At 34.3% G+C, this 13,211-nt stretch overlaps 2 protein-coding genes across 7 annotated transcripts in view; one reads left to right on the top strand and one right to left on the bottom strand.

Moving 5' to 3' along the window:
* The window catches only part of RGMB (repulsive guidance molecule BMP co-receptor b), a 101,004-nt gene extending 93,133 nt beyond the window's left edge, over positions 1-7,871 (top strand). Inside the window, exon 7 of the mRNA XM_082377853.1 lies at positions 7,854-7,871. The gene's annotated coding sequence lies outside the window, so the exon portion shown is untranslated. The remainder of the gene's footprint in view (positions 1-7,853) is intronic.
* CHD1 (chromodomain helicase DNA binding protein 1) overlaps positions 1-13,211 on the bottom strand; it is a 75,392-nt gene that overhangs the window by 21,493 nt on the left and 40,688 nt on the right. For all 6 annotated transcript variants that reach the window (XM_082374990.1, XM_082374988.1, XM_082374991.1 and 3 more), the window contains exons 18-26: positions 12,319-12,390; positions 11,708-11,857; positions 8,660-8,808; positions 8,188-8,284; positions 7,973-8,068; positions 5,774-5,950; positions 2,777-2,937; positions 1,432-1,473; positions 608-738 (exon numbers count right to left, since the gene is read on the bottom strand). In XM_082374990.1, coding sequence (XP_082231116.1) covers positions 608-738; positions 1,432-1,473; positions 2,777-2,937; positions 5,774-5,950; positions 7,973-8,068; positions 8,188-8,284; positions 8,660-8,808; positions 11,708-11,857; positions 12,319-12,390 — 1,075 coding nt within the window. The remainder of the gene's footprint in view (positions 1-607; positions 739-1,431; positions 1,474-2,776; positions 2,938-5,773; positions 5,951-7,972; positions 8,069-8,187; positions 8,285-8,659; positions 8,809-11,707; positions 11,858-12,318; positions 12,391-13,211) is intronic.

Raw genomic sequence — 13,211 nt, forward strand, 5'->3', positions numbered from 1 at the left:
TATTACTTATTTACCTATATTTTTAAGTATTACTTATTTGTGTTAAGGAGAGGCTTGCTGGCAAACCTAAATTTCACTCGAGATTTTTCAGTACATACTACTGATTATAATATAGCACACAAAGATTCACAAAAAGCATTTCATGTACTTTAGCAAATGCATAAGATACATCAATCTATTAATATGTCAGCCTTTCTAAATAAGAGTTCCAGTATGATTTTTTTCAGTACATCTAATTACTGAATCTATTTTTATTTAGATAGATGAATTACAAAATAAGTATAATGAAGTAACTATGCTAAAACCATTACCACATGTGTACACTTATAATATCTCATCTATACTAAAAATATAGTACAACTAACAATAATTCCTGATGTTACCTCCCAGCCAGAAAATATACCAGGCAGATGGATTCTACTGCCTTCAATAATACAATTCTGCCGCCCATTTTCTATTACCCAGAAATGGCCTTGCTTTGTTTTATAAAGCATCTTTTAAGACTAATGAATAGGTAACTTAAGATATAATACCTAACTAACTCAATAAAAGCATATTTTGAAAATTCCATTTACCTCTCTTTAAATCACGTTCATTTTAGTATTACCTGTTCGTTCTGTTCCTGAAGAATTGTCCTTTAAAGCTTTAATGCAACCATTATGTACCAATTCTCCTAGTCGTCTGAGGTCTGTCTCTGACTTATCAACTAATTCAGCATCTCGAGCAATTGCATCTAATCTGTAATAAAATAATACAATTTTCAGGTAAATATGCAGAATAAAATGGAGCCATTTAAGACAGATATTATAAGAGTAAAGTTCTATAATTTTTTTATTACTATACACTGAGAAAATATGAATAATAAATGTTCAAAACATTTTTTTCATCATCTAAAATAATTATGTAAGTATTTCATTGTAACTTCATGCAAGTCATCCCAAAATAAAACTGAAAATACCTCTATTTTAAGATGGAGTTTTGGGGAGAAAAATAGAATTAAACCAATTTGAGTCTCTGCCACTCTATAATTAACATAGTGGTTATAGCAGTTATTGAGAATAACTGTTAAACAAAATTGGTCTTTAAGTCAGAGGCTAGGTTAGCAACTTAGCTTCTCTATGGATGAATCTGCTATTTTATAAGCTTGTGATGAAAAAGTAAGAAAAAGCATTTGAAAAGTAGCTTACAATTACAAAAATGCAAATGTTTTACAGGCCATGTATTTTATAGAAAACTTCATTTGTAGGTAAAACTTTAGAGACTAGAAAGGATTAAGGATAGTACAAAAAGCTTTCAAAAATCTATCTGAAATTTGCTTTCTACAGGTTAACTTTGTAAAAACCTTTTACAGCAAATTTAACAATAGTACAAATAAAGCTGACAGCATGTGATACATTCTATAATTCTATTGAGAATGACAGATGTATTTACCTTTCCAGAGGGCCACCAAATTTCTTGTAACTCTTGATAAACCTAACAGAAATTAATTGTTTGGTTTAAATGTGGGCTTCACTATTCGTTAAAAAATAGATATAAATATATAGAAATAATACTTGTTAGTATAAAAATTAATTCAAGGCACTGTTACTAACAAAAATGAATAAACTATGCTAGAATCAAAACATTAAAACATTAAGATAAACCACGTAAGACAAGATATATTTTTTAACACCCAGGATAATGTTTAGAAACCAATATAAATAAAACAGAAGCTAAATTTTATTTTAGAAATTATTTTTTTCACAAGACAAAAAAGGTTCAAGGCTACCAGAGGAAGTGCCTCCAGAATTATCAATCATATTACACCTCCTCACATTTTAAGTGTAGATAAAAGTTTACTGAGTATAGCTTTAATTCAGATGTATGGTATTATACCAACAATGGAAAAATAAATATTACTTAAGAACAAAGCTACCCAAGTGGTTGATGGATGGAGGAAAATATCCAGGAAAAGTAGAAGTTGAAATGCCTCTTCAACTAGAGACAGAAAGTCCAGCAAATCAGGTGGTCACAAAAGTACCCTAAACAAAATCTAACAATATATTTAGTTTTCTGGTAGAAAAAAATGAGGAAGAACTTTATCAGTCAGGTCTATGATTTAGAAGAAAAGAGTTACAATGGCTTGAAAGAAACAACAAACTCTCAAAATACAACAACAAACAACCTTTCACAAATTTCATATGCAAAAATATTACATAAACAAAGTAAGCTGCTATGCCATTCCCCTTAAATAAATCTGTACATATGAACAAACATATTTTGAAAGAAAACTACAATTTATCCTGCCTGGCCAATCTTACCTCAACTCCTATTTGGACATATCAGAAACACTTTTAACATGGTTAGTTTCAAAAAACCAATCACCTCAGTGTAAAAAAACTAGAAAAATATGGAAGTAAATTACTCCCACGTAAAGAGTAATGTTGGGAGTCATAAATACAGTCAGAATTTTTAATAAATAATCTAATGTACTGAAATATACATTCATTATTCAAAAGGGCCACTATTCTGAACCACATTAATAAAACCAAAATAATTTAGCTGTCTAAATAGAGTACCAATAAATAAGTAACACAGCAAAGATTAATGGCAAACTCATTTTTTACCCATAGTTATAAAGAACAATCAAAAGCAGAACCACCCAGTCCCTACACAATTATCATATATTTGCCTCCTCTAAAACTTTCATCTTAATCTTTAAAATTTATGGAATTTGTTTTAATTTCACCCCCTACTAAAAGCAAGTTGAAGTAAAAACGGTCTTATGTCATCTTACCGCCGAATTTCTGCATCACTAAATCCTTTAATATTTTCCCGAGGGATAGTTCGTGGTCTTCCACGTTTCTTTGGCCTTTTCCTTTCTGAGACTGAATCACTATCAGATCCAGAGTATCTCCTACTTCTACTGCGCCTCCCTTCACTTCCATTGAAACTAATCTGGAATTTGAAAATAAAATTTTGCCCAAGTTTAGGTGAAGCAGGCTTCTATGTTAAGGGCGAAGAAAACATTATAAAACATTGACAAAATTAACAAATATGTATCAAAAATATTACATAAACAAAATTAAAAAGCAAACAAAACAGAAAAAATATAGCACATTAATGACAAAGAGTTATTAACAGCCTTAACACTTAAAACATTCTCATAAATCAGCAGGAAAATACCCATTATCCTTTTGTAAAAGTATATGAAAGGTTATTAAAAAGCAATCAAATAACATAAACACAGAATTATACAACCTCATTGGTATATTTCTTAAAATGTGAATTAAAGTTACAGTGCAATGTAGTTCTTTCTTTAATCCATCAACTAGACCAATACTAACTAAGCAATAATAGCCAAGACTGGTACTGGTATAGAATAACAGTCAAACAGTTCTGGTGTGTATTTAAACTGGGAAGAGGGCAATGTGGCAATATTGTATCAAACGTCTTAAAATTTATCATTCTGCTGACCCAGCAACATCCCTACTAGGCATTTTTCTTGATATCAGAAATGTAAAGGAACACTGGTCAAGTCATTTTTATCATAAAAATTTAAAAAAAACATTGCAAACAATCTAAATGTTCATCAAAAAAAAGATCAAATAATCTATACAACAGAAAGCTGAGAAGCCATTAAAAATTTTGTAGAATGACTAACATTCATTATATACTGCCAAAAGGAAGAAAGCAAGTCCCAAATTAATGACTCCAATTAAACCTGGCAAATGATATGTATTAAAAAAATACTAGAATTATGTATACTATATACTGTAATAATATTATTACTATGATATCTCTGAGTGGACAGACATTTTTCCTGCAAGTCTTTGGAGTTCTTCCAAAGCCTCAATACATATTCTGAATCCCTAATATGCTGAAAGCTAACTGAAAGTCAATGATGGTATTTAGTTCTTATTTGTTCTAACCTTCTCCCATCCTTTCACTAGATCTAATATAATGCTGTGCTTCCCTTGCACTATAAAAAGAAACCACTAAGGGGTTTGCAGAAATAAACACAAACAAGAAACTACACATACAATTACTCTCAGGCCAAACACAAATTACTTGGCTCCATTTCTGCCTGGGATATAAAAGTTGGTAGGCTGCTCCCGCTCTAACAACAAATCTAATCTACAAAATAATAACTTTTATTACACACATCAAAATCACAAGGCAATCTAGTAGTCTAAAATATAAGGAAATAAAGCAGATTATAAGAAGAGATGGAGGGCTTCCCTGGTGGCGCAGTGGTTGAGAATCTGCCTGCCAATGCAGGGGACACGGGTTCGAGCCCTGGTCTGGGAAGATCCCACATGCCGCGGAGCAACTGGGCCCGTGAGCCACAACTACTGAGCCTGAGCGTCTGGAGCCTGTGCTCCGCAACAAGAGAGGCCGCGATAGTGAGAGGCCCGCGCACCGCGATGAAGAGTGGCCCCCACTCGCCGCAACTGGAGAAAGCCCTCACACAGAAACGAAGACCTGACACAGCCCAAAATAAACATAATAAATAAATAATAAATAAAAATTAAAAAAAAAAAAAAAAGAAGAGATGGAACTTGGACACTGGCTCACTTGTGAAGAGCATGAATGGCAGACATCAAGTACCATTCAAGCAGGAAAGAGGAAAGTCAGCTAATATTTGCTAAAGACTGAGTGTGAGCTACCATGAGAGCAGAGGATCCCTGGGAACCAAAGACACAGGGAGAACCTGTACCCACTCTCAGGCGCTTCTCCACAAACCTCCACCAGCTGCTCATGAGACAGACTGGAAACAGGGCTGGAGATTACAGAAAACTTTCCTTCATGGTGAAGGCCTAGAGAAAGAGAGTAGTCACCTTTGAGGGGACAGGCAGAAAGCCTGGCCAGACCCTTCTCACCTACTGAACCGAGGACACAGAAGAAGACCTAATACAGTTGTAGGAAAAGAAAAAGAAAACAAAAAACTAGCAGGGCAAAGATTAGGGTAGGGTGGGTTCCTCATTTCCCTCAGACTCAAAATTTAAGGAGATACCAAAAAATTCAGTAATCAGGACAAATAATCTTGTAATGCAACAGTAGACTAAAAACAGAAGTTAACGCAAAGAGCTCTAACATTAAAGTTTTTCCTTTTGCCACAGGACCCAATATAGCTTGGCATGGCGCTGCTACCATTATTTAAAAATCGACCATTTTGTTCATTTGGGCCATAAAATAAACACCAACACATTTCTAAAACTTCAAATCACACGAGGTATGCTCTCTGACCATAAAAGAATTAAACTAGAAATCAATAGCAAAGATACTTGACAAATCTCCCAAATATTTGAAAATTAAACAACACACTTCTAAAAAAACCCTATGGGTCACAGAGGAAGTCACAAAAGGTATCGGAAAATATTTTGAAATAAATGAAAATGAGAACACGACAAAAATCAAAATTTAGGAGATTTAGAAAAGGTAGTGCTTAGTGGGAAACCTGCAGCATTAAATGCTAATATTAGAAAAGGAAAGTTTTGATTTAATGATCCAAGTTTACACCTTTAGACACTTAAAGGCCTAGATAGTTTCCCTAACACTGCCAAACATTTAACGAGAAAATAATAACTTATCCTACACAAACTCTTCCCAAAAATAGAAGAGGAGGGAACACTTTCCAACTCATTTTATGAGACAGGCATTATTAAATCAGATGAAGTCATTACTAGGGAAAAAAAAAAAAGCTAAGAATCAATATTTCTCTAAACAAAAAAGACAGTCCATATGTAAATACTCTTACAATACAGAAATATCTTTTAAATTAGAAAGTCACCTGTTTTGCACAGTTTCTCATTCTGGGGAGCATATAAATTTCTTCAAGTTCCTTTTGTCTTTCTTCCTCTTCTAATCGTCTTCTTTGATCTTCAGGAATGATTTCTTCCCAATTCTTTGAATTTCTTTCAGGTTCCAACTCAATGTCATCCTCATCCATATTTGAAAAGTTGGCAACCTGATAAATTCCAGAATTTTAGCAGAATAAGATTAAAGAAGAACTCATCCTTAAATTATATTTTTCTTTTTTAGCAGGAAGGAAGAGGCATACCAGAATAAGATAATATAACTTAAATAGCCTCAGGATAATGAATATGACTACGGGTTAAACCAAATATGACTGCTAAGCTAAGTTTATTTCTTCATGAGGTCAAAGTAGATCAAACCAAATGACTTCTAAGAATTCTCTTCCAGGAATGATTCTCTTTTGCCTTGCTTATCAACAAAATTATTACTAATAACAGAACTAGAGGAAGTTAACAGAATAACAACAAAGTAATTTATAGAGTAATACGCTAAATCACCTTCTGCAGAAATTACCACACCAGTCCATTAATTACAAAGCGCTATAGAAAAACCCAAAATTCTTATTTTTATGATCATAAACAAAGTACCTAAAGAGCTAATGACAAGACACAAGGAGCTCTGAGACCATAGATAAATTTATTTAGGTTCCCTAAGCCCTAGTTTATTCAACTCTGAAAACAGGGGGCTAGTAAGAGCTCACTAACTTTTGTGAGGATTAAGTAAGATAATGCATTTAAAGAACTGTGCAGAGTCTGGTACACAGAAAGCATTCATTAAAGCTAACTGCCAATACTAGTACATTAAAGCTTACAGATAACTGAAAAGACAAGAAAACTATGCTCATGCTATATAAGGAATGGGGCTGAAAATATAGTGCTTGTTCTCTCATGTATGCTATCTAAATGTTGATGATAGCCTTAAAGCCAGCTGTGTATGAGTAGCAACTCACTGGTATAAACATAATCTGTATTTATTCAAGTTAACTTATCAGTGACTTTTTCAAATTGCCAATTAGTCAAATTAAAAGCAAATAGTATAACAATGTGTAAAAAAACAAAAGTTCATTAGACAATACCCAGAGTGAGTGCCGGTTCCAGAAAACTTTACCTCTCACCAGGATTACTGAAATAGTCTTCTAACTTTTCTTCCTGCTTCAATTCTTGCCTACTACAGTAAATCCTCTGCACTGCAGCCAGGGTGATCCATTAAAATTGCAAAAGTTTCTATTCACTGCTGTGTCTGTGTGTGGCACATTGCAGGTGCACAATACATATGTGTGAAATGAATGAATGACATTAACTGACTCTTAAAAACCTCAGGTTGTAGGAAATGGCTAGGATATAGAGGAACCTGCTTCTTTATGCTAAACAACTGGCACACACTTTATGAGGCTGGTTGACTTTAGGACTCCTTGCAACCTTTTAGCCCTCACCTAACCAGGGGTATTTGTCAGTGTTACTGCTTACTTTGTCTGACTGATTTGAGTCAAACTTGAAAACTTGAGTTTTCTTAGTTGTGATAATGCTTAAATTAATCTGATGTCAAAAACTGCTCCAGGGGCTTCCCTGGTGGCGCAGTGGTTGAGAGTCTGCCTGCCAATGCAGGGGACACGGGTTCGAGCCCTGGTCTGGGAAGATCCCACATGCCACGGAGCAGCTGGACCCGTGAGCCACAATTACTGAGCCTGCGCGTCTGGAGCCTGTGCTCCACAACAAGGGAGGCCGCGATAATGAGAGGCCCACGCACCGCGATGAAGAGTGGCCCCCGCTCGCCGCAACTAGAGAAAGCCCTCGCACAGAAACAAAGATCCAACACAGCCAAAAATAAATAAATAAATAAATAAATAAACAATGCGTTTGAAAAAATACATTAAAAAAAAAAAAAAACTGCTCCAATAAAGATTAGCTAAAGTCTTTAGTCATGAAAATGTAACTGTTCATAAATGATTTGGTCCCTTTCAAATCAGGTCACTACTGGTTTGTCAGAATAAGAAAGAAAAATTTTTATACACCAAAGCAAATTTTAAGACAAAGATGTTTTTAACATTTTTTTAGATTATCATGCTGATCCTGCTTAAAGAAAGAAAAGATGAATAAAACACTAAATGACAAAAAAAAAAATCATCCCTTATCAATTTATATAATTATAAAGAAAAATTAAAAAAGAAAACTACCTTGAACTGAGAAAGTAATTCATCTCCTACAGTTAAAGGTCCTGGTTCATTTTCATGAGTTTCAGCCCTCTTCAAGATTTCATCTATATCCATTTCCTAAAATAAGAAAGAAATCTTTATTTTAAATATGCTTTATGTTTTAAAATAAATATACTTTACATTTATGGCTTAAAAAATGACACATTTTGAGACAAGTTTGTTTTTGTTTGTTTTACCTGGGGCTCTTGTTCTTCTCCCTCGGGCTCCTTAAAAAGTTCCTCAGCACCAAACTTTAAAATGGCTGATAACTCTTCTTTATTGAAAGGAGTAGAACTAAAATCAGGAAAAACAAAAATACTCAACACTAACAGTCACAAATTTAACATTTACATAGCACTTCTATGAATTATTGACATAGTCACCTTTACAACAGTTAATATGACATAGATAAGTGAAGCATTACTAGTATACTTATTTTAAAACTAAAGAACTTAAAGCTTAGGGTTTTCCCCCAAGATTACAAAACTAGAGTGGTGAAACCATGTACTGCATGTATGCCATTGACGAGAAATTAGCTCAGTGCTTTAAAAAATAAAATAACAACACTAAATATAGTACTTCAATGACCTGTTTACACTATGTAACATTTCAGAAAAATGAGTATAGTATGATTCTAAAAGGAATTTTTTTTTTAAGTAAAGTAACTACCTTGATGGAGCAGAACCTGTGTGTAATACTGTCTTCCCAGTTGTGTCCATTCTTTGAATCACAAGATGATCTAAAACCATCTTCTTTTTGGCCCTTTCAAGAATATCCTCTTCAACTGATCCCTTTGTAACTAGACGATAAATGTTCACCTGTAAAGATACACACGATGAAACTTAAAGCGCAGTAAAAAGGATTCGTTTTGCTAATGTTAAATGCCCAAATATTGGTACACAGACTGATGTTCACCCGACGTGAAATTTTCACTGGTCAAAAGCAATATGAGGGGCTTCCCTGGTGGCGCAGTGGTTAAGAGTCCACCTGCCAATGCAGGGGACACGGGTTCGTGCCCCGGTCAGGGAAGATCCCACATGCCGCGGAGTGGCTAGGCCCGTGAGCCACAACTGCTGAGCCTGCATGTCTGGGGCCTGTGCTCCACAACGGGAGAGGCCGCGACAGTGAGAGGCCCGCGCACCGCGATGAAGAGTGGCCCCCGCTCGCCGCAACTGGAGAAAGCCCTCGCACAGAAACGAAGACCCACCACAGCCTAAATAAATAAATAAATAAATAATTTAAATTTCTAAAAAAAAAAAAAGCAATATGAAAATTTAAAAATATAAAACTAAGTTTCTTCAATTTAAAGACTGAGAGTATGTCCTTCCTTCTTACATTTTGGTTAGTAGACTTTGCTTCTTTTTCTTTTTTTAAAGGAATGACAGTAATTTTTAAATTATCTTTTAGCTGGGAAGGGGGAATGGTAATAAACTTATGACAACCTTATACCAGTTCCCTTAATTCTGATTAATGTTTCATCATTCCAATAATCCAAAATTCCACAAATCACTTGCCAAGTTAATGATGAAGCCCTGCCATTAAAAAAAAGAAAAAGTTTTCCAAGATAGACAAAAATTGATGTGTAGTAATTCTGCCCTACTTCTCAAGGTCAGTGGTTCTATATCAAACAATACCACCATATAGGGATATTTTGAAAATTTATGGAAACATTTTTAGTTTTCAGTGATTAGGTGGGCTTACCAGCATTTAGAGCACAGGGACCTGGGATGCCAGGCATTCTTCATTAAACTGGACATTTTGGCTCAATGAAAAATTATCCTATGCCTTTTGAGTCTTCCAAATGATTTTTAAAAACTGTTCTAAATTATCATGAGTCTAAATTATAACTATTTTAATATAAACCTGAAGTGTTTTTACAAAGTTACAAATACACACTAATTTTTTCAGGATTGGAACTACTGTGTAAATCAGTAGATAACTGGATATTGTATTATTTGGATCTTTATCAAAAGTTATTTCTAAACATTTATAGTATTGGGTCACCAATAAAACTCATCTGTATTAGTAACCTACAACTACTCACTTTGTAGTTGCTGCATGCAAATATTTAAAAGGAGATCTTAGACTCCTTTGATCAGATTTAGAACCAACTACTACTAAAATAGCAAGTACATGAAGCACAGGAATCTTATATGTCACCAATAATGAAATAATAAAGAATTTATCTCATTAATAATAAAAATATATTTCATATATATACCTATGTTTAAAAATTTTTGTTAACACAATGGTAAGAAATCTGTATTGCATTATTTTGTGATCCTATTTAGGTATTCATCCCAGAGGTCTACCACACAGCTTTCTATAGTATCTTGTCTTACTGGTTCTTTTCCTAATATGTATCCTCTATTTTCTATCCTGTATTAGAAAATGTGGTAGCCAAGGTCTTTAAGTAGTATAAGTGGAATGTTTAGTCTAGCCATGTGTTGAGGATTTCAATATAGGAGGTATCTGTTCAGTGCAATTAATCACTTTTCTCCATCTCATTCATAATACAGGAATATGCTGTCTTTTCACATATACATTAGGCCCAGCTCACCTGTGAGAATATCCTATTTCCTCACTTTCTCATCTTTGACAGTCTATAATTTGTCTTGGCATGTTGTTATCCCTACTTCAAGTTTCCCTCTCTTTTATAAGAATTATCTGAGTAAAAAATTTTTTTAGTTTTATATTATGGATTTATTTTTCAGTAGAAAATATGAATGTTTAAAAAGTAAATAAAACGTGCCTTTTTGTGCTACTTGCTCGTATCTCCTGCTTTGAAGAAGTGTGAGAACACTACTCTAGATGGAGGTAAATGAATTAAAATTACAAGGACCAAGACATCAAAAGGACGACAGACGGTTTTTCTCAAGGGCTATTACAACTGTGCCAGACAGTTGTACGAAACTTATGAGAATGGCTTTTTTGCATGGAGAATCTTGTGGGCACATGGATAAAACACAGCCTAACAAAAAGGAAGCAATGTACTAAGCAAAACTCTTTCAATAGTTAATGTAAGTATATGAAAACATTTTAAAGTTTATATACTGAATGAAGAACACTGTATTCTATAGTTGTAAACAGAATTATGATCAAAAGAGAGTGCATGATCTTATTTAGGCATAGTTTTTCTCAGTTCTGTCAGAATTTCCAGGTGATTCTGGTAAATCTGAGTTCCTCACTACCCTATCTGTTCAATAGCAATATGACTGTTCCAATCTTACCAGAAGGATAAACCAAAATCACTTCTAAACACTGATCATAAAAAAGATTCTAAAAGAGTAAAATAGGGTTTCCCTGGTGGTGTGAGAATCCACCTGCCACTACAGGGGAAACGGGTTCAATCGCTGGTCTGGGAAGATCCCACATGCCACGGAGCAACTAAGCCCGTGCGCCACAACTACCGAGCCTGTGCTCCAGAGCCTGCGAGCCACAACTACTGAGCCTGTGCTCTAGAGCCTGCGAGCCACAACTACTGAAGCCCGTGTGCCTAGAGCCTGCGCTCTGCAGCAAGAGAAGCCACCGCAATGAGAAACCCGCACACCGCAATGAAGAGTAGCCCCCACTTGCCCCAACTAGAGAAAGCCTGCGTGCAGCAACGAAGACCCAACACAGCCAAAAGTAAATAAATAAATAAATTTATTTATTTTTATTTAAAAAACTTAAAAAAAATAAAAATAAAAGAGTAAAATAAGGAGAATAAAAAAATACCTGTTTCTTTTGCCCAATTCGATGAGCTCTAGCCTGTGCCTGAAGATCATTTTGTGGATTCCAATCAGAATCAAATATAACAACAGTGTCAGCTGAGGCTAAGTTAATTCCTAAACCTCCAGCTCTTGTGGAAAGCAAAAAGCAGAAATCCTGTAAGGAATTAATAAATAGGCACAATTTAAAAATTTTCTAAACTGGGACTGTGAATAATCAATGTGAGAATTTTACAATTGAATTTCTGAATTTAAAAAGTATTTTACCAATAAAACTGTAAGATAGTTTTAAAAATTACTAATAAAATATATAAACATCTAGCAAAACCAATCAACAAGACTCCAAAATACAAATATATATATGGGAATAATAAACAATTCAAAAAGAATTCTAAATCAAAGTGGGCTAATTTATTTTGAAGCAAATCTAACTGTCCTATATTGTAATAGTATTGATACGAAAGGGTAAAATTCCTCAGATTTAACACAGAATACTGATTTAAAAACCTCACTTGCAAATTGAAACTGGCTACCACCAATAAAAAACTAGAAGTTATGTATGACTAAAATAATGACTAAAACAATTTATTTACAATAAAAATTTAAAAGCATTCATACCTCTGATCCTTCAGCATTAAAATGATCTAGAGCTTGTTTCCTCAGCTCCCCTTTTATTGATCCATCTAATCTCTGGAATAAAACATTAAAATACTGCCTTGTAACAAATCAAAACTTTAAAAAGGAATTAAAATCAATTATGAAATTAAGTATGAAAATGCAGCATCGCTTTTGCTAACAATAGAAGGTACTTATAGGTAGGAAAGCAACGCCCAGGAATTATGTCTCCAGAATCTGTGCTCTTAACCACTGGAACTGCTTTCGCTAAGAGTAAATAATAGCACTGGCTGTCATTTTACCTGAGACCCACCGTAAGAATACATTTTACATGTGAATGAAATATACAGCTATATGCCCAAAGCAAGTTTCATGACACAGTGTACTGTGATATACCCTCATTATTTTATGATCTATTAAAAAAAAAAAAAAAAAGTTGGTACAACCCATTAAACTGATTCCCAGATCCATTAATGGGTTACAGCCCATAGTTTAAAAAACACCGAGTCCAGTGTGGTTACGGACCAACACATTGATGTCGCCTGAGAACTTAGAAATGCAAATTACTGAGACCCATTTCAGACCTACTGAATCAAAAACTGTGAGAGAGGGATCCAGCAAAAGCCCTCTGTTTTAAAGTATGAGAATCACTGATTTGGGGCACCATGGGCTCCAGATGAATAGCCCACATTTGAGTATACTGAGTATTCATGGGTGCCTTGGGCAAGTAATTTGCCTTTTTCTCCTTGTAAGTTTCCTTCTCAGTAAATGGACATAGGAAGTAGTGTACTTCCTTCATACAGAGGATTCAGTTAGAGAACATAGTAAAACACTTAGCACAGTGTCTGACATATTGAGTGTTTACTAAATATTACCTAAACAAGAATGTCCAAAAT

The sequence above is a fragment of the Balaenoptera borealis genome, assembly GCF_965194805.1.
Source record: "Balaenoptera borealis genome assembly, chromosome: 2".
Taxonomy (NCBI): Eukaryota; Metazoa; Chordata; class Mammalia; order Artiodactyla; family Balaenopteridae; genus Balaenoptera; species Balaenoptera borealis.